The 13,173-nt window shown below is 42.7% G+C and overlaps 1 protein-coding gene across 4 annotated transcripts in view; it reads right to left on the bottom strand.

Annotated features, from left to right (window-relative positions):
* The window catches only part of Rapgef2 (Rap guanine nucleotide exchange factor 2), a 227,044-nt gene that overhangs the window by 149,265 nt on the left and 64,606 nt on the right, over positions 1-13,173 (bottom strand). For all 4 annotated transcript variants that reach the window (XM_052180330.1, XM_052180331.1, XM_052180333.1 and 1 more), the window contains exons 2-3: positions 8,301-8,371; positions 3,878-3,934 (exon numbers count right to left, since the gene is read on the bottom strand). In XM_052180330.1, the coding sequence (XP_052036290.1) occupies positions 3,878-3,934; positions 8,301-8,371 (128 nt within the window). The remainder of the gene's footprint in view (positions 1-3,877; positions 3,935-8,300; positions 8,372-13,173) is intronic.

Genomic DNA, 13,173 nt, shown 5'->3' with positions numbered 1-13,173 from the left:
GCGTCGTGCTGTAACCCAGGCCAGCCTCATTCTTGCCCCGTCCCTGTCTCAGCCTCCCAGCCGCAGGGGCCAAGGCATTAGCAACCATGTCTGCAACTACAGCTCAGCCCTCAACAGCCTCCAAAAATAGGAGGAAAAAATAATGTTATTTTATTGCAACTAGAGCTCTAGCTCTAATATCAACATAACTTAAATGGTGACCAGTGGCATATTGTTGACTTATGTGAAAGTCAACAAAAAAAAAAGAGTTATGACACAAAAAGAGTTATGGCATCGCTGTCTTAAGGAAAACAAAACCTTAAAGCTGCTAAAACCTTGGTGGACCAAAATAAAATATAAACTTTCCAAATAATGCTGATAGTAACAATGATACCAGCAGCTAACACTCCTGAGCCTTCTTTAGAGGTGTAAACACCCTGAGAAGGGCACTGGAAAGGAGGGCCTCTGCCCTCAGTAGGGATGCACACTCTCTCAGGAGGAATGCAAGAGCCCCAAGAAGGGGTGCTCACGCCCTCAGCAGAGATGCATGCACCCTAAGAAGAGTTGCCGGTAGAAGGACTATGTGCATCTTACTCTGGAGAAATAACACTACTGCTTCCATTCTGTAGAGGAGGAAATGTAGCATAGTGTTGGATCAAAGGATGCCCTACGGACCTGGTGAAATTCTTAAAGCCATAGCACACAAACAGAGCATATATAGCACATGTAGATGAATATAGCTAGTCATCTCGTGCTCATCAGTGCAAAGTTTGAAAGTCTTCAATGTTTATTCTTTTAAGATTTGTTTATTTATTTTATATATGGGACTACACTGTAGCTGTCTTCAAACACACCAGAAGAGGGCATCAGATCCCATTACGGATGGTTTGAGCCACCATGTGGTTGCTGGGAATCCAACTCAGGACCTCTGGAAGAGCAGTCAGTGCTCTTAACAGCCGAGCCATCTCTCCAGCCCCAATATTTATTCTTATTGCACTGTTCTTCAGACCAATCTCCAGGAAGAACGGAGCAGCTACTTCCCTCAGAGGTCCTCTGAGAAGCTCCCAAGAGGACACCGTGCATTTACATAAATGTCAAGCACAGCTGCTCTTGAAGTTTCAAATGGCACGTATACAAACTGGCAAGAGCAGAAGCCTGCCTGCTACAGGACCACAAAAGAAAATGCCTCACTGACACTTTGTAAGTACATCAGCAAAATGCCAAGAACCCAACTGTGTGATTCTGCAGTTAGACTCCATGAATTTTTATTCTTATGAAATCGAGATTTCGTGAGTCCCCAGATTTTTCATTACTCAGCACCACTGACACCTAACTCTAAAGGCACATATGTGAGTGACAGGGACAGCCCAGTCAAATGCATCCCGTTCAATACTACTAGGATATGAACGGGCATTGCCGGCAGTATAAAAACAAATGCCAAAGATTCTTAAAGACACTGGCACACCTCTAAGAAAAATGGTAATAAATAATCATTGCCAGTGAACTACGGTTGTGTAGGCAGGTTCTGGTTGTTACTATCAGAGGACAGTGGCAGGCAGTGATTGATTGAGAGGTCACTGTCATATGCAAGACCATTATTATTTTGGGGGTGCCATGGCGTACTGGCTGGTTTTTGTGTAACTTGACACAGGCTGGAGTTATCACAGAGAAAGGAGCTTCAGCTGAGGAAATGCCTCCATGAGATCCAGCTGTGGGCATTTTCTCAATTAGTGATCAAGGGGGAGGGCCCCTTGTGGGTGATAGCATCCTGGGCTGGTGTTCTTGGGTTATATAAGAAAAGGAGCTGAGCAAGCCAGGGGAAGCAAGCCAGTAAGAAACATCCCTCCATGGCCTCTGCATCAGCTCCTGCTTCCTGACCTGCTTGAGTTCCAGTCCTGACCTCCTTTAGTGATGAACTGCAATGTGGAAGTGTAAGCTGAATAAACCCTTTCCTCCTCAACTTGCTTCTTGGTCATAATGCATGCAGGAACCCTGACTCAGACAAATTGGTACAAAAGGGGAAATCCTGGTGACCTAGGCAAGAGGGAAATCTGCAAAACCCAAGACCCTGCCTCAAGTCCATATGCCATTTAGGTTATGGGAGCTAGATGAGGCCCAGTCACCTCAAAGCTTCCTGCATGTGGGGTGATGAGAACCGCTGCTCGAGAGACACCTACAAAGCAAATACACTAAGGCAACGCGCACGGAGCACTTCCTGGAGCATGCAGGAGGTATGTGCTGGACGCGTGCCTTGAGCTCCCAGGCAAATCACACATCAGAGACGAAGGACAAAAAGACAGAAAGCTAGCGTCTCCCGCATGGACCCGCCTCGGTGTGTATAATGACATTCACGGGAGACCCCAGCCTGGGCGTATGCCAGCCTACTCCACAGGCTCCACAAGGAGCAAGAACTGTAGTCACTTACACCTCACAGCCTCTTCAGAACTACATTAAAGTCACTTTTCTTTCTGTGGTCAATTCTTGTTATCAATTATTCCTTGGTTAACTTCTGCACACACTTTGCCACTGAAAACATTTACAACAGCTGCATGCACAGCAATCAGTTTCATACGCTACAGCCTAAGAAATGATGCCAATTCCAACCCACCAACTTCTCCAAATCCGAGCCCCGCCCATGCGTCTAGGCTCTCCCTCCATCTTCCTGCGGCTAGCTTCTCAGCTACTTCCTTTCACATTCCCTCACTTTGACATAACCTTCTAGTGCCCATGGATCCATGGGCATGGCCTTTGGGAGAGTAGGCAGGGTTGGGGGCCTTTGGTCACAGGGCTTTGTAGCTACAGGTTAAAGGAGACCTACGGGGCTGGAGGCATAGCTCAGCAGCTAGGGACTCTTGCTTCGTGCAGAGATGTCAAGCCACAGTTTCCAGTGATACACTCAGTGAAGTGCGCCCTTCACTTTCCCCGGGCACCTCCCTCCCAACTGCCGCAGCTCCAGAGCATTGAGGGAGGCCCTCCAGCTGCATCCCTGACAATCTGTTGTGCCCACGTGCATCTCTGACACACTGTTAATAATGTGTTTCCCTCTCCCCCCACCCCCCAACCCCCACCCAAGGACTCTGCAGTCTGCGGAACACAATTCTGAGACCTAGCCTCAAAGGGCTCCAACATCTGAGGGCTCTCTCCTCCCTCACATCTTTCTGTCCCCTCGTATCCCAATTTTGACATGTTTCCCGTTATTCCATTTCCGTCTCCTGCGGCAATTATGAACTCCTTCAGAGGACAACTGTCTTTCCTCTTTCCGTAAGCACTCCCTGTAATCTGCCTGAGGAGTAACTATTTAGTAAGTCTATGAGGAGCAGGATGGAGTCAGCCCTGCAGCCATCACCGTGAATATCACCAACTAGGGAGACCAATACCAGTGTGTGTTCCTTTGGGTGTGCCACACTCTCTAAAAGCCAGTTGTCAGTGTGTGTTCCTCTGGGTGTGCCACACTCTCTAAAAGCCAGTTGTCAGTCTTTAAGAAATACAATCCACATCTTCAAAGAAACATTAGTACAAGTATAAAAATAAAAGATGAAAAAGCTCGTTTTCCTGTTCCTAGACTGAGCCACTGGCCACGGCTATGGGAAGGTTTGATTATTTTATCAGGAAGACTATGAACTACTTCCTACTTCACAAGGACAGGAAATTGAAAGGATCAACATACAAAGCCCATCTCTACCACAAGGGAGAGGTGAATACAAACGAGAAGTAGCCACTTTACTACTGCGAACAGTTAAAACGGCTCAAATTTCTCAATATGGAAAGTAAGTTAACTTCTCCAAGCCCCATCCCCCAGAAAGGCCGGGTTAACTGAGCCAGCTCTGCTAATCCTCCGTGACACTTGAAGGAGTTGGCCACTGCACCATACAACACAGAATCAGGAAGGAATACCTACTAGTATAGAACTTCATTAGCTTCGTGTCTCTCATATCTCACAGTTTCGCACATTAACCTGTAAGAAAGAAGGACAGTGATGTCACACACTTGCCGTTTGAACCAACTCGAATGAGCCATGGGGTGGAATTTCAAGTTTATCACTTCATATGCTCATTTAAATTATTTATCTTCAAAACGGGTGTTGATGGCACTAGAGTTCAACAAAGCAAATTAAAATCTGTTTAATTTGTTTCCCACCTGTTTCCCAAACTCACAGCTCCACCTGAGCACTGGAAAATGAACCCTCGAATGGGAGCCAGGCTCCCACGCGCACTTTATGGCGTAAGTACTTCATACTTTATAAATGGCATGCAGGCACAGCGCGGCCTCCACGGTAAATACATTAGAGAAGGAGTAGAAACCCAAGTCAGAAAGGAAAACCTATTAATGTAAAAGGTGATAACATCATTCACAGCTCAACACAAATGGCACTGAACAGTGTGGAATTTCAAGTCAATGCTGGCTTTTTTGACTCGGTACTTTGATGAAGAGTGAGCAAATGGAGACTTTAGAACTAAAGGGTTTGTTATTTCAGCTGATAGAAGCCTTATTTTAAAAAACTGAAAATATGAATATTTAATTTTTCAAAATGTTTCTCATGAACATCATCAAGAAGTGTCTTATTATATAACCAATATATATACCAATAAACTTTTCCAAAACACACAGGAATGATAGTGTGACTATTTCTTCTCAAGAAAAGGCTTCTGTAGGGAGACATCCCGGCACTACCTCATTCTGAACAACTGCTATTCCCCAACCAGTGCACACTGGCATACCCTCCTGTTTGCTGACCTCAAAAAAAAAAAACCTCTCCAGTGCTCATTTTCCTTACTCTTCCTGCTATCCCCGCAAGCAAGGATTCAACCTGGCATGATTACAGCCATCTTGAATCAAAATGGCCATGACTGCCCCTAAGTAATACTGGTTGGTCTGTTTCCCTTGATGTAGTAGCTCAGCATACTTCAAATATTCAAAACCATGTAGGCAGAATATAGAATTCTAACAACACTGACCCAGATGCTAATACCCTGGGTATTAGTTTAAGAAAAATCAGGTCCAACCCAACTGGAATGAAATCACTTCCATCTTGAATGATTTGTAAGCACCCTACATCTGACCTAATTCACGCAGGTCCATTAGTCTTGCCACCGCTGGGACTACAGTTCTATTATGGAAGTCCTGGGCTTGCCTGCCTGCCTGCCTGCCTGTCTGCCCTCACTGTACTTTGGAGCTGGTTCTCATACGCTGGGACCAGGATGTTCCAAAATACCCTTAGCTGTTCTTGGGAGCTAGACCTCCTGAGGTTACATAATACAGAAAGCAGAATCACACTCTTTTCTTTTTTGTAAGATTTATCTTTATTTTATGAATGTGAGTACACTGTCACTATATTCAGACACACCAAAAGAGGGCATCAGAGCCCATTAGAGAAGGTTGTGAACCATCATGTGGTTGCTGGGAATTGAACTCAGAACCTCTGAAAGAACAGTTAGTGCTCTTAACCACTGAGCCATTTCTCCAGCCCAGAATCACGCTCTTAACAGAGAAGATTATAATTATTTTTTCTTCATGTTGTCTGTATATTTACATTTTTAACATTTGCACTACAAAGATTTGTTTGCTTCACCAAAATTATCACGTGTTTTCTTGAAACAGGTCTTTCTCTCTGTTCTCAGAATGTGATTGGATTCCTCCCACAGGGTAGGAAAGAAATTAATGTTTACAACATTGAAATAAATAGGACTTTTCTATGAAACTTTACCAAATTTCGTTTGCAAAGTTTGAAGCTTCTAACAAACACCAAATGGGAAAGAAAAAGAAAACAACTTAGTAATCACCATGACAACATTTTACAGATGTGAAAGCAGAGGCTCAGGAGATGTGGTTAAGCAAAAGCAGTGTGAAATCCCTGAGAACCAAAGAGTGTGGCAACTATGACTTTGTTATTCCTTAACGATCTTGATGTGTCTGTAAAATAATAATTGCTAATTCACAATGCTGAGGAACATAATGCGCTTCAACAGGATTTTTGTTTCTAACATTAAATATGGCTGGGCACATATCTCTGAGGTAGAGTCGCTCTATTAAATATAAGGCCCAGAGTTTGAGCCCCATCAGAGCAGAAAAGGGGAGGGATCTCCGCACTAAAGATCATCGAGTGCTCAGGTACGAGTCTGTTCCTAAGAGCTTTCTGAGCTCTGCTCCTAACCACCGCACTGCTTTACACAGCAAACATGCAACTCTTCACCTGTTTAAACATCAGAAAAAAGGTAAAATTGTGTCGGAAAAAATATACCTGAAGATTTGAATGGTTAAGGTGCCATGTATGGGCTCTGACAGCACACAGAGGCACCTGCTGAAGTGCCCACTCACTTTCCTGCTCTCTCAAACCAGCCAGAGCTGGGCTGGGTAAATGAAACCTCACATGGCATGCTGAAGAGATGGCGGTGGTTAAGAGCACTAACTGCTTGCTCTTTCAGAGGTCCTGAGTTCAATTCCCAGCAACCACATGGTGGCTCACAACCATCTGTAATGAGATCTGGTGCCCTCTTCTGGTGTGTCTAAAGACAGCTACTGTGTACTTCCATAAAGAGAGAGAGAGAGAGAGAGAGAGAGAGAGAGAGAGAGAGAGAGAGAGAGAGAGAGAGAGAGAGAGGTCTCCTTTGGAGCCTAGGGTAAAATCTACTTAACAAAACTCAGAAGAAAAGAATTTACCTCAAGGAAATATATGCATTTTCCCAGAAATGGAAGAAGTTTACTCCAGCCAGCCCGTGGTTGATATGAACCTCTTCTGCTACAGAGCCCATCTCTGATCTGTCCTAAAACTACATACACTCAGGCGAGGCTGTTGGCTAGAAACGAGACTGCTCAGCTCACGCAAAAGCAATTGGACATCTGAAGGGCTCACCCACGTAATAATGCCAACAAATCTTACAGAGCTTTGAAACAGTTCTGAGGCTAGACTGTTACGCTCTTGAGTTAATCAGTCTAAGGCTAGACTGTTAAACTCTTGAAGTAATCAGTATTTCTATCCAAGAATCACCTCAGAAATGACAGAAAGTAAGTAATTTTGAAGCTAGCTGTTAAGTGTCTGAGTTTGGTATTACTTGTACTTTTGAATGTTTTCCTTAGGAAAACTGTCATCACAAAATATCAAAGGAGCCCAACGGTGGTGGTGCACACCTTTAATCTCAGCACCTGGAAGGCAGAGGCAGAAGGATCTCTGTGAGTTCAAGGCCAGCCTGATCTACAGAGCAAATTCTAGAACAACCAATGTTACACAAGGAAACCCTATTTTGAAACCTCCGCTGAGGAGGAAGAGGAGGAATAGGAGGAGGAGGAGGAGGAAGAGGAAGAGGAGGAGGAGGAGGAAGAGGAGGAAAAGGAAGAGGAGTAGTAGTAAGGAAAGAAGAAAACGAAAGTTAAACACCTTAAAAATTGCTATCGCTACAATTTTTGAGCCATCTTCAAAAATCCCAGCTTTGTTTTTTCTAATAAAAACCTGTCTAAATTTTTAAACACTTAATCTACAATTGAGTTTAATTTAAATGATTTTCATTAAAAAATTAATTTGAGAAACATTCAATCCTCTTGATACTTTTTCAATTAACAGACAAATATGAAACTGACATGCTCACAAATTAATTAGTGTTTAAAGGGTATTCCTTTCATAATTAAAAATGGCTGGCATCACAACTAGACAAAACGGAAAGAATAAGAATAAGACCTCATTCTATCGTAGCTGGCAACTGTCTTCACACATTCCTTTACTTCCTATTGCAGTTAAAACCAAGTACCTCTTTATGATGAAATTTGGGTAACTATAAATGAAACTAGTGAATTATTGTACAACAGAAGTACGAAGATATTTATATGAGCATACCCCATTGGTATCAGTGTGATAAAAACCTACTGCCCTCCAAGGAGCCAGCTAGCTACTACTTGTAAGTATATTCTTCAGAGATCTAGACCATACTAAAGCAGTAAGCCTAATCACTTGCTGAATATTTTAAAACACATCTGAGTGCTGAGCTGTAGACAGACGCAGATATGCATATAAAGACCAGGAATAGCAAACACCACCCGCTTTGGTGTTTGTACCAACCAAAGCTCATTACTGGCGGGAAGTAGTGGCAGACATGGGGGGGCGGGGGGGGGGGGGCGCGGGGAGTACAAGAATCTTACTATACAGAAAAGTTAAAATGTATGTGACTGCAACTGAACTCAATCCTGCAAAATGCAAAACATATCAAAGCAAGTGCAGGGGTTACTACCTCAAGCAGAGTATCCATGCGCTACATTTTCTTTAAGCTTGTCTTACTAACGAAGGAACATAGAGCATTTCTATCACTGTTAAATTAGTAAAACTGCATACACACCTTAGTTGGTGCTCCCGCAGGTTGGATAAGGCTTCCATACCATGTAAATAGGAATACACTATCTCCAGGTCCTGTCCAAAGAAAAGAATAGAATTATTAGGCTTGTCAGGAAAACAAGTTTTTCTAAAATGACATGCTACAAATTAAACAATAGGTCCTATAAAAAGAATATATGTGTGTGTGTGTGTGTGTATATATATTCTTTGACATTAAAAATTAACATTTTCAAAGAAAAGCTAGTATATCCAAATACTATTCATTACAACTGCCTTCAGAATATACACAAAACCTATTGAATTATAAAATAAACTCAAACTAATCAAAGCAAATTCTTCACCAGCTCTTCTTTATTACATGCTTTCTGCTACTTATATCAAAATAGCAAATACAGTATTTTCCTTTCAAAGTATGGGCATCTACCAAGATGATTATTTGAATTACTTTCTCAATATTAATATGTTATTTTATAGTCACTTAAAACTCAGATATGAACTTAACTTTTAATACTTAATAAATGCCTTATATTTAGATTTTTTTAAAAAAGGAAAGAAATGTTCTCCTTTTTGCCTTCTAGCTTGGGATAAAAGAAAAAAGATTCCAAGTCATTCACAAAAGTTCATAATAGATAAAAATGTGATGTCCTGTTCACAGTCATATATAAAGAGCCAAAAAGCAGTCAATACTACAGAAGTCCAGTGTAACGTGGACAGTGTAACATTTAACAGTTCATGATAACAAGAATATAAATAGGAATCTTCTCTAAATCTGTCAAAATCTAAAACAAGGGTATTAGAAGGTGTCTGCAGATTAAACTTGCCCCTTTTAGGCAACAGCTATAAAAAGTGACAACCCACCACAAATCACACAGCTTGCCCTTCTCAGGTCAAGGAGACCTGTATGTGTGCAGTACAACCATCATCCCGTGTTTTCCCACCAAGCTGCCTGCAAGACTCTGCCTGCAAGACTCTTACAATCTGCCTGACGCCTATACTGTTTTTCCCCCCAAGGAAAATTCACAAAATGATGTACAGGCATTATCCAGCAGGAAGTTCACACTGAGTGCCCAAGACACTTAAGTTAGTCGACGTGTATCGCATAAATATAGAGCACATATAACCTATGAATAATTACCACCACTGTTTATCTTAAGACAATATCCATAGCTTGTAAACAGAGAACAATGGAATACAGACTCTGTCTGACATAAGAGCATGTTTTGGCATTTGTTACTGAGCCTGCAGCTCACAACACAGACTATAGGAAGGGAGTTACAGACTGACTGTTTCACACTACTAATACCTGGCAGCATGTTTTAAAGCAGAATTTCCTTTTAAACCTACCTAACTGCATAAATTAAACATCGCACATAATCACCATGTTCGTGGGAGTTACTTCTAAATTAAGTTACTTCTAAATTAATTGCTTCTGAAGCAATATGTGACCATAGACTTCTGCTTTATGTACATTTGGGTGGGGATGGGGTAGGGATTGTTGTTTGTTTCGGGTATTTCTCGTTTTTGGTTTTGTTTTGTTTTAGGTGGGACTGTTGTATTTTATTTGTATGGGTGTTTTCCTTGCATGTGCAATATCCATGGAGGCCATGAAGAGGCGCTGTTGAGTACCCTGGAACTCCAGTTACAAAGGTCTGGGGGCCACGGGGGGGGGGGCGGGGGGGGGGGCGTTGGGTATTGAACTTGCTCCAGCTGTTTCTTGTATTTTACAGATTTAAATAGATTTACAGATTTAACTTTTGTTGTTGTTTTTCAAGACAGGGTTTCTACTTGTAGCCCTGGCTGTCCTGGAACTTGCTCTGTAGACCAAGCTGGCCTCAAACACAGAGATCTGCCTGCCTCTGTCTCCCAAGTGCTAGGACTAAAGGTATGGGCTACACAACCCGGATCTTCTATTACTCTTGGTAAGCTGTCTCAAAAGAAATGTGTTTAAATGGTCTATGCTCAAGGAGCTTACAGTATGATAGATGACAGAGTTAGTCTACATTGTTCTCCTACCAGAACATGTCTAACTTGAACTAGATACCGCAATAAGTAGCTTCTATATGAACATTAGTGCCCCGCCCCCCCCCCCCCCCCAGCTGCTAACCAACAAGCAATGTGTCACTGAACCTTAAGGACACAGTTTGGTGTTCATCAGAAAACCTCTGCTCTTCGACCCAACGAAAGAATGAAAAGAAGGAAGGGAGGGAGAGAGGGAGAGAGGAAGGGAAAGATGGATGGATAGCTAGATAAAACATGGCTCCAGGTAAGCTAGAGAATACACAACAAAGGAAAGAAGGAACAATCTGTACTTGAGGTTTTCTCAAACGCTCCTTTCACCCGTGACTATGGACTGCTATGGACTGTAACTGAGACCACCAAAAGGCAAGAGTGGGACCCTTTTTTCCGAGAGGCAAGAATTGCACAGAAGCATGTCTGTAACATCCCAAAGAAAGACTATCCAAGGTACACATGGCCTTCAGGAAAGTATATTTGTAGCTTACAAAGTTCATTTTCTCAATACAGAGTCAGCAAATGAAGTTTTCAACAAACTCGTAGAAAACAAAATGCAGATTCACTAAATCACCTAAAGCACTCCAGTTCCCACTTTCTTAGGAAACGGATGTGCCAACTGAGACATTCCCACACACACCCCAACTGTACTTTCTAGACAGACTCCACAGACACGAGACCCTTTAAAACTGTAAGCTACTTTCCCTAAAAGTCTCTGGACTCTGAGCACAAACAGGAACATGGTGCTGTCAGCAGGAAGCAAATTTTTTTAAGAACAATAAGCTTTTCCTTCTACCCTAGGAAGGACATCCGTTTTACAAAAATAGATGCCATTTCAAAGGAGATTAAAGTTATAAAAGCACTGCTACCAAGACAATGAGACTGAAGGGCCAATTGGAATGAAGTCTTCCCATGACGAATAAAGTCCCTTTTTAAAAACAAAGGCTTCCTTAAATACTTTCTTCAGTGGCTGCAAGAACAGGGGATCCCCACAGGGAAGAGGCAGGGAGTCTCCACACCCGAAGTGTGCACTCCTCCTCTCTGGAGACTCACTGTGAACATAAAGGACAGCACAGCAGACATGCAGTCTACTCAGAGCTAGCTTTCAAGGCCTCCAGTTTGCTAGCGCCAGGACTACAGCAGCATACAGCATATTTAATATGACCTCTGGCACACTGAGGGAAAGAACTCCTCCCCAACCTCCTGCCCCCCCCCCCCAGGGACTGGGGTGCATTCTTAATCTCTAGGGTTAAGTAAGGAAAAGGATGATGACGACTGAAATAAAGAGGGTAATTATTTCATCTCCATTGTTAGTAAAAGGACTTTCCTTTTAAAAGGTGTTTGATATATGCATGAGTATGTAAATACCTTACATAATATACTTGGGTGCCTTAACATTTTTAGAAATAAGCTGGCTCTGAGCGCTAACTCAAGAGAATGAAGGCCCAAGATGCTGTGACAATCAGCAAACCTATGACAGTCTGGAGCCAGGTGACAAGTGTCTGTGGACTTGGCCATAAGGAGGAGAGAGAGACATGCACTTGCCCAGACAGTGGTCACAGGGCAGGAATCGCACTGATGGCAGCACACTCTCCCTTGGGAGTCCTCAGACATAAATGTAAGTTATCCTTCCGAGCAAATGCTCACAAGCAATGACTCAGAGACTGTCTCCAGCGTCATTCACGAGGAGAAGAAGAGCTACTTTTTCAGGGCTCGGGCTCCTGTCTACGGCCAAACGGGATAAGAAGACAGTGCAGCAAAGTGCCTGTGTCTCCCAAGATGAAGGTTCAGGTTAGAAATTCTATCTACAAGATCCCTAAGATTTCCACACTAAAACATATGTATGCAACGGCTATACTAAGAATGAGGGAAGAGAGAGAATATAATCCTTGGGGCAGAATCAAGTCCCACCTCTCCTTCCCCCTGTATGTGACCCTAGAATGTGACTGAGAACATATTTGTGAAGCAAAACAATAAATGCACAGGGCAGGCTGTGTGGCCCCAACTATACATAATTCCATAGCAACACGGGGCACATACCATGCCCCCCCCCCCAAAAAAAAGGTAAGTTTAGGAAATCAAGAGTGACTAAGTGACTACACTCCTGCTAAAAGATCTAATGTTCCTGAAACATTTACATACATCAGAATTTTTAATCTGCAAGCATCTATATATGCCCAAAAAGTCAACTGAAATATTTTATAAAGCTTCTCAAAGGGCCCCAACAGTTTTTCCGCTTTTTGTTCTGTTTTGTTGGTTTTTGATGGAGATAGGATCTCACTTTGTAGTCCTACCTGTCATAGAACACATTCTGTAGACCAGGCTGGCCTTGAAGTCACAGCGATCCACCTGCCTCTGCCTTCTGAGTGTCCGGGGATTAAAGTGTGCACTATAACACCTGACTTAGAGTTTTCTGCTTTTTAAATTCAGGCTTTTAACCACCATTGCTATTGTTACATAATTTTGGTGTTCAGGACCGAACTCAGGGCCCTGTAACTGAGCACATACTCTACCACTGAGCTTACATTCACTAACCCTAAATCCAGGTGTTTATTATCAGCTTTAAAGTGAAATGTGGCCAATGTACAGTTTATCATCTGTAATCACTATAGCTCCAAATGACCTTGTTGGAAAGAGAAGAAAGAAATTCTTGATTTATTCAAAGCAGCCACCTTATTTTTCCTCCAATATAGACCACGTAGGAACATAAAGCTAAACAGCACACTGCAAGATTTCCTCTCTGGATGCTCAAGAGTGTCATCTCTCTCTCTCTCTCTCTCTCTCTCTCTCACACACACACACACTCTCTCTCTCTCTCTCTCTCTCTCTCTCTCTCTCTCTCTCTCTCTCACACACACACACACACA

This window comes from Apodemus sylvaticus, chromosome 4 (genome assembly GCF_947179515.1).
Source record: "Apodemus sylvaticus chromosome 4, mApoSyl1.1, whole genome shotgun sequence".
In the NCBI taxonomy this organism is placed as follows: Eukaryota; Metazoa; Chordata; class Mammalia; order Rodentia; family Muridae; genus Apodemus; species Apodemus sylvaticus.
The sequence above is the reverse complement of the archived record's forward strand: the minus strand, read 5'-3'. Positions and strand labels throughout refer to the sequence as shown.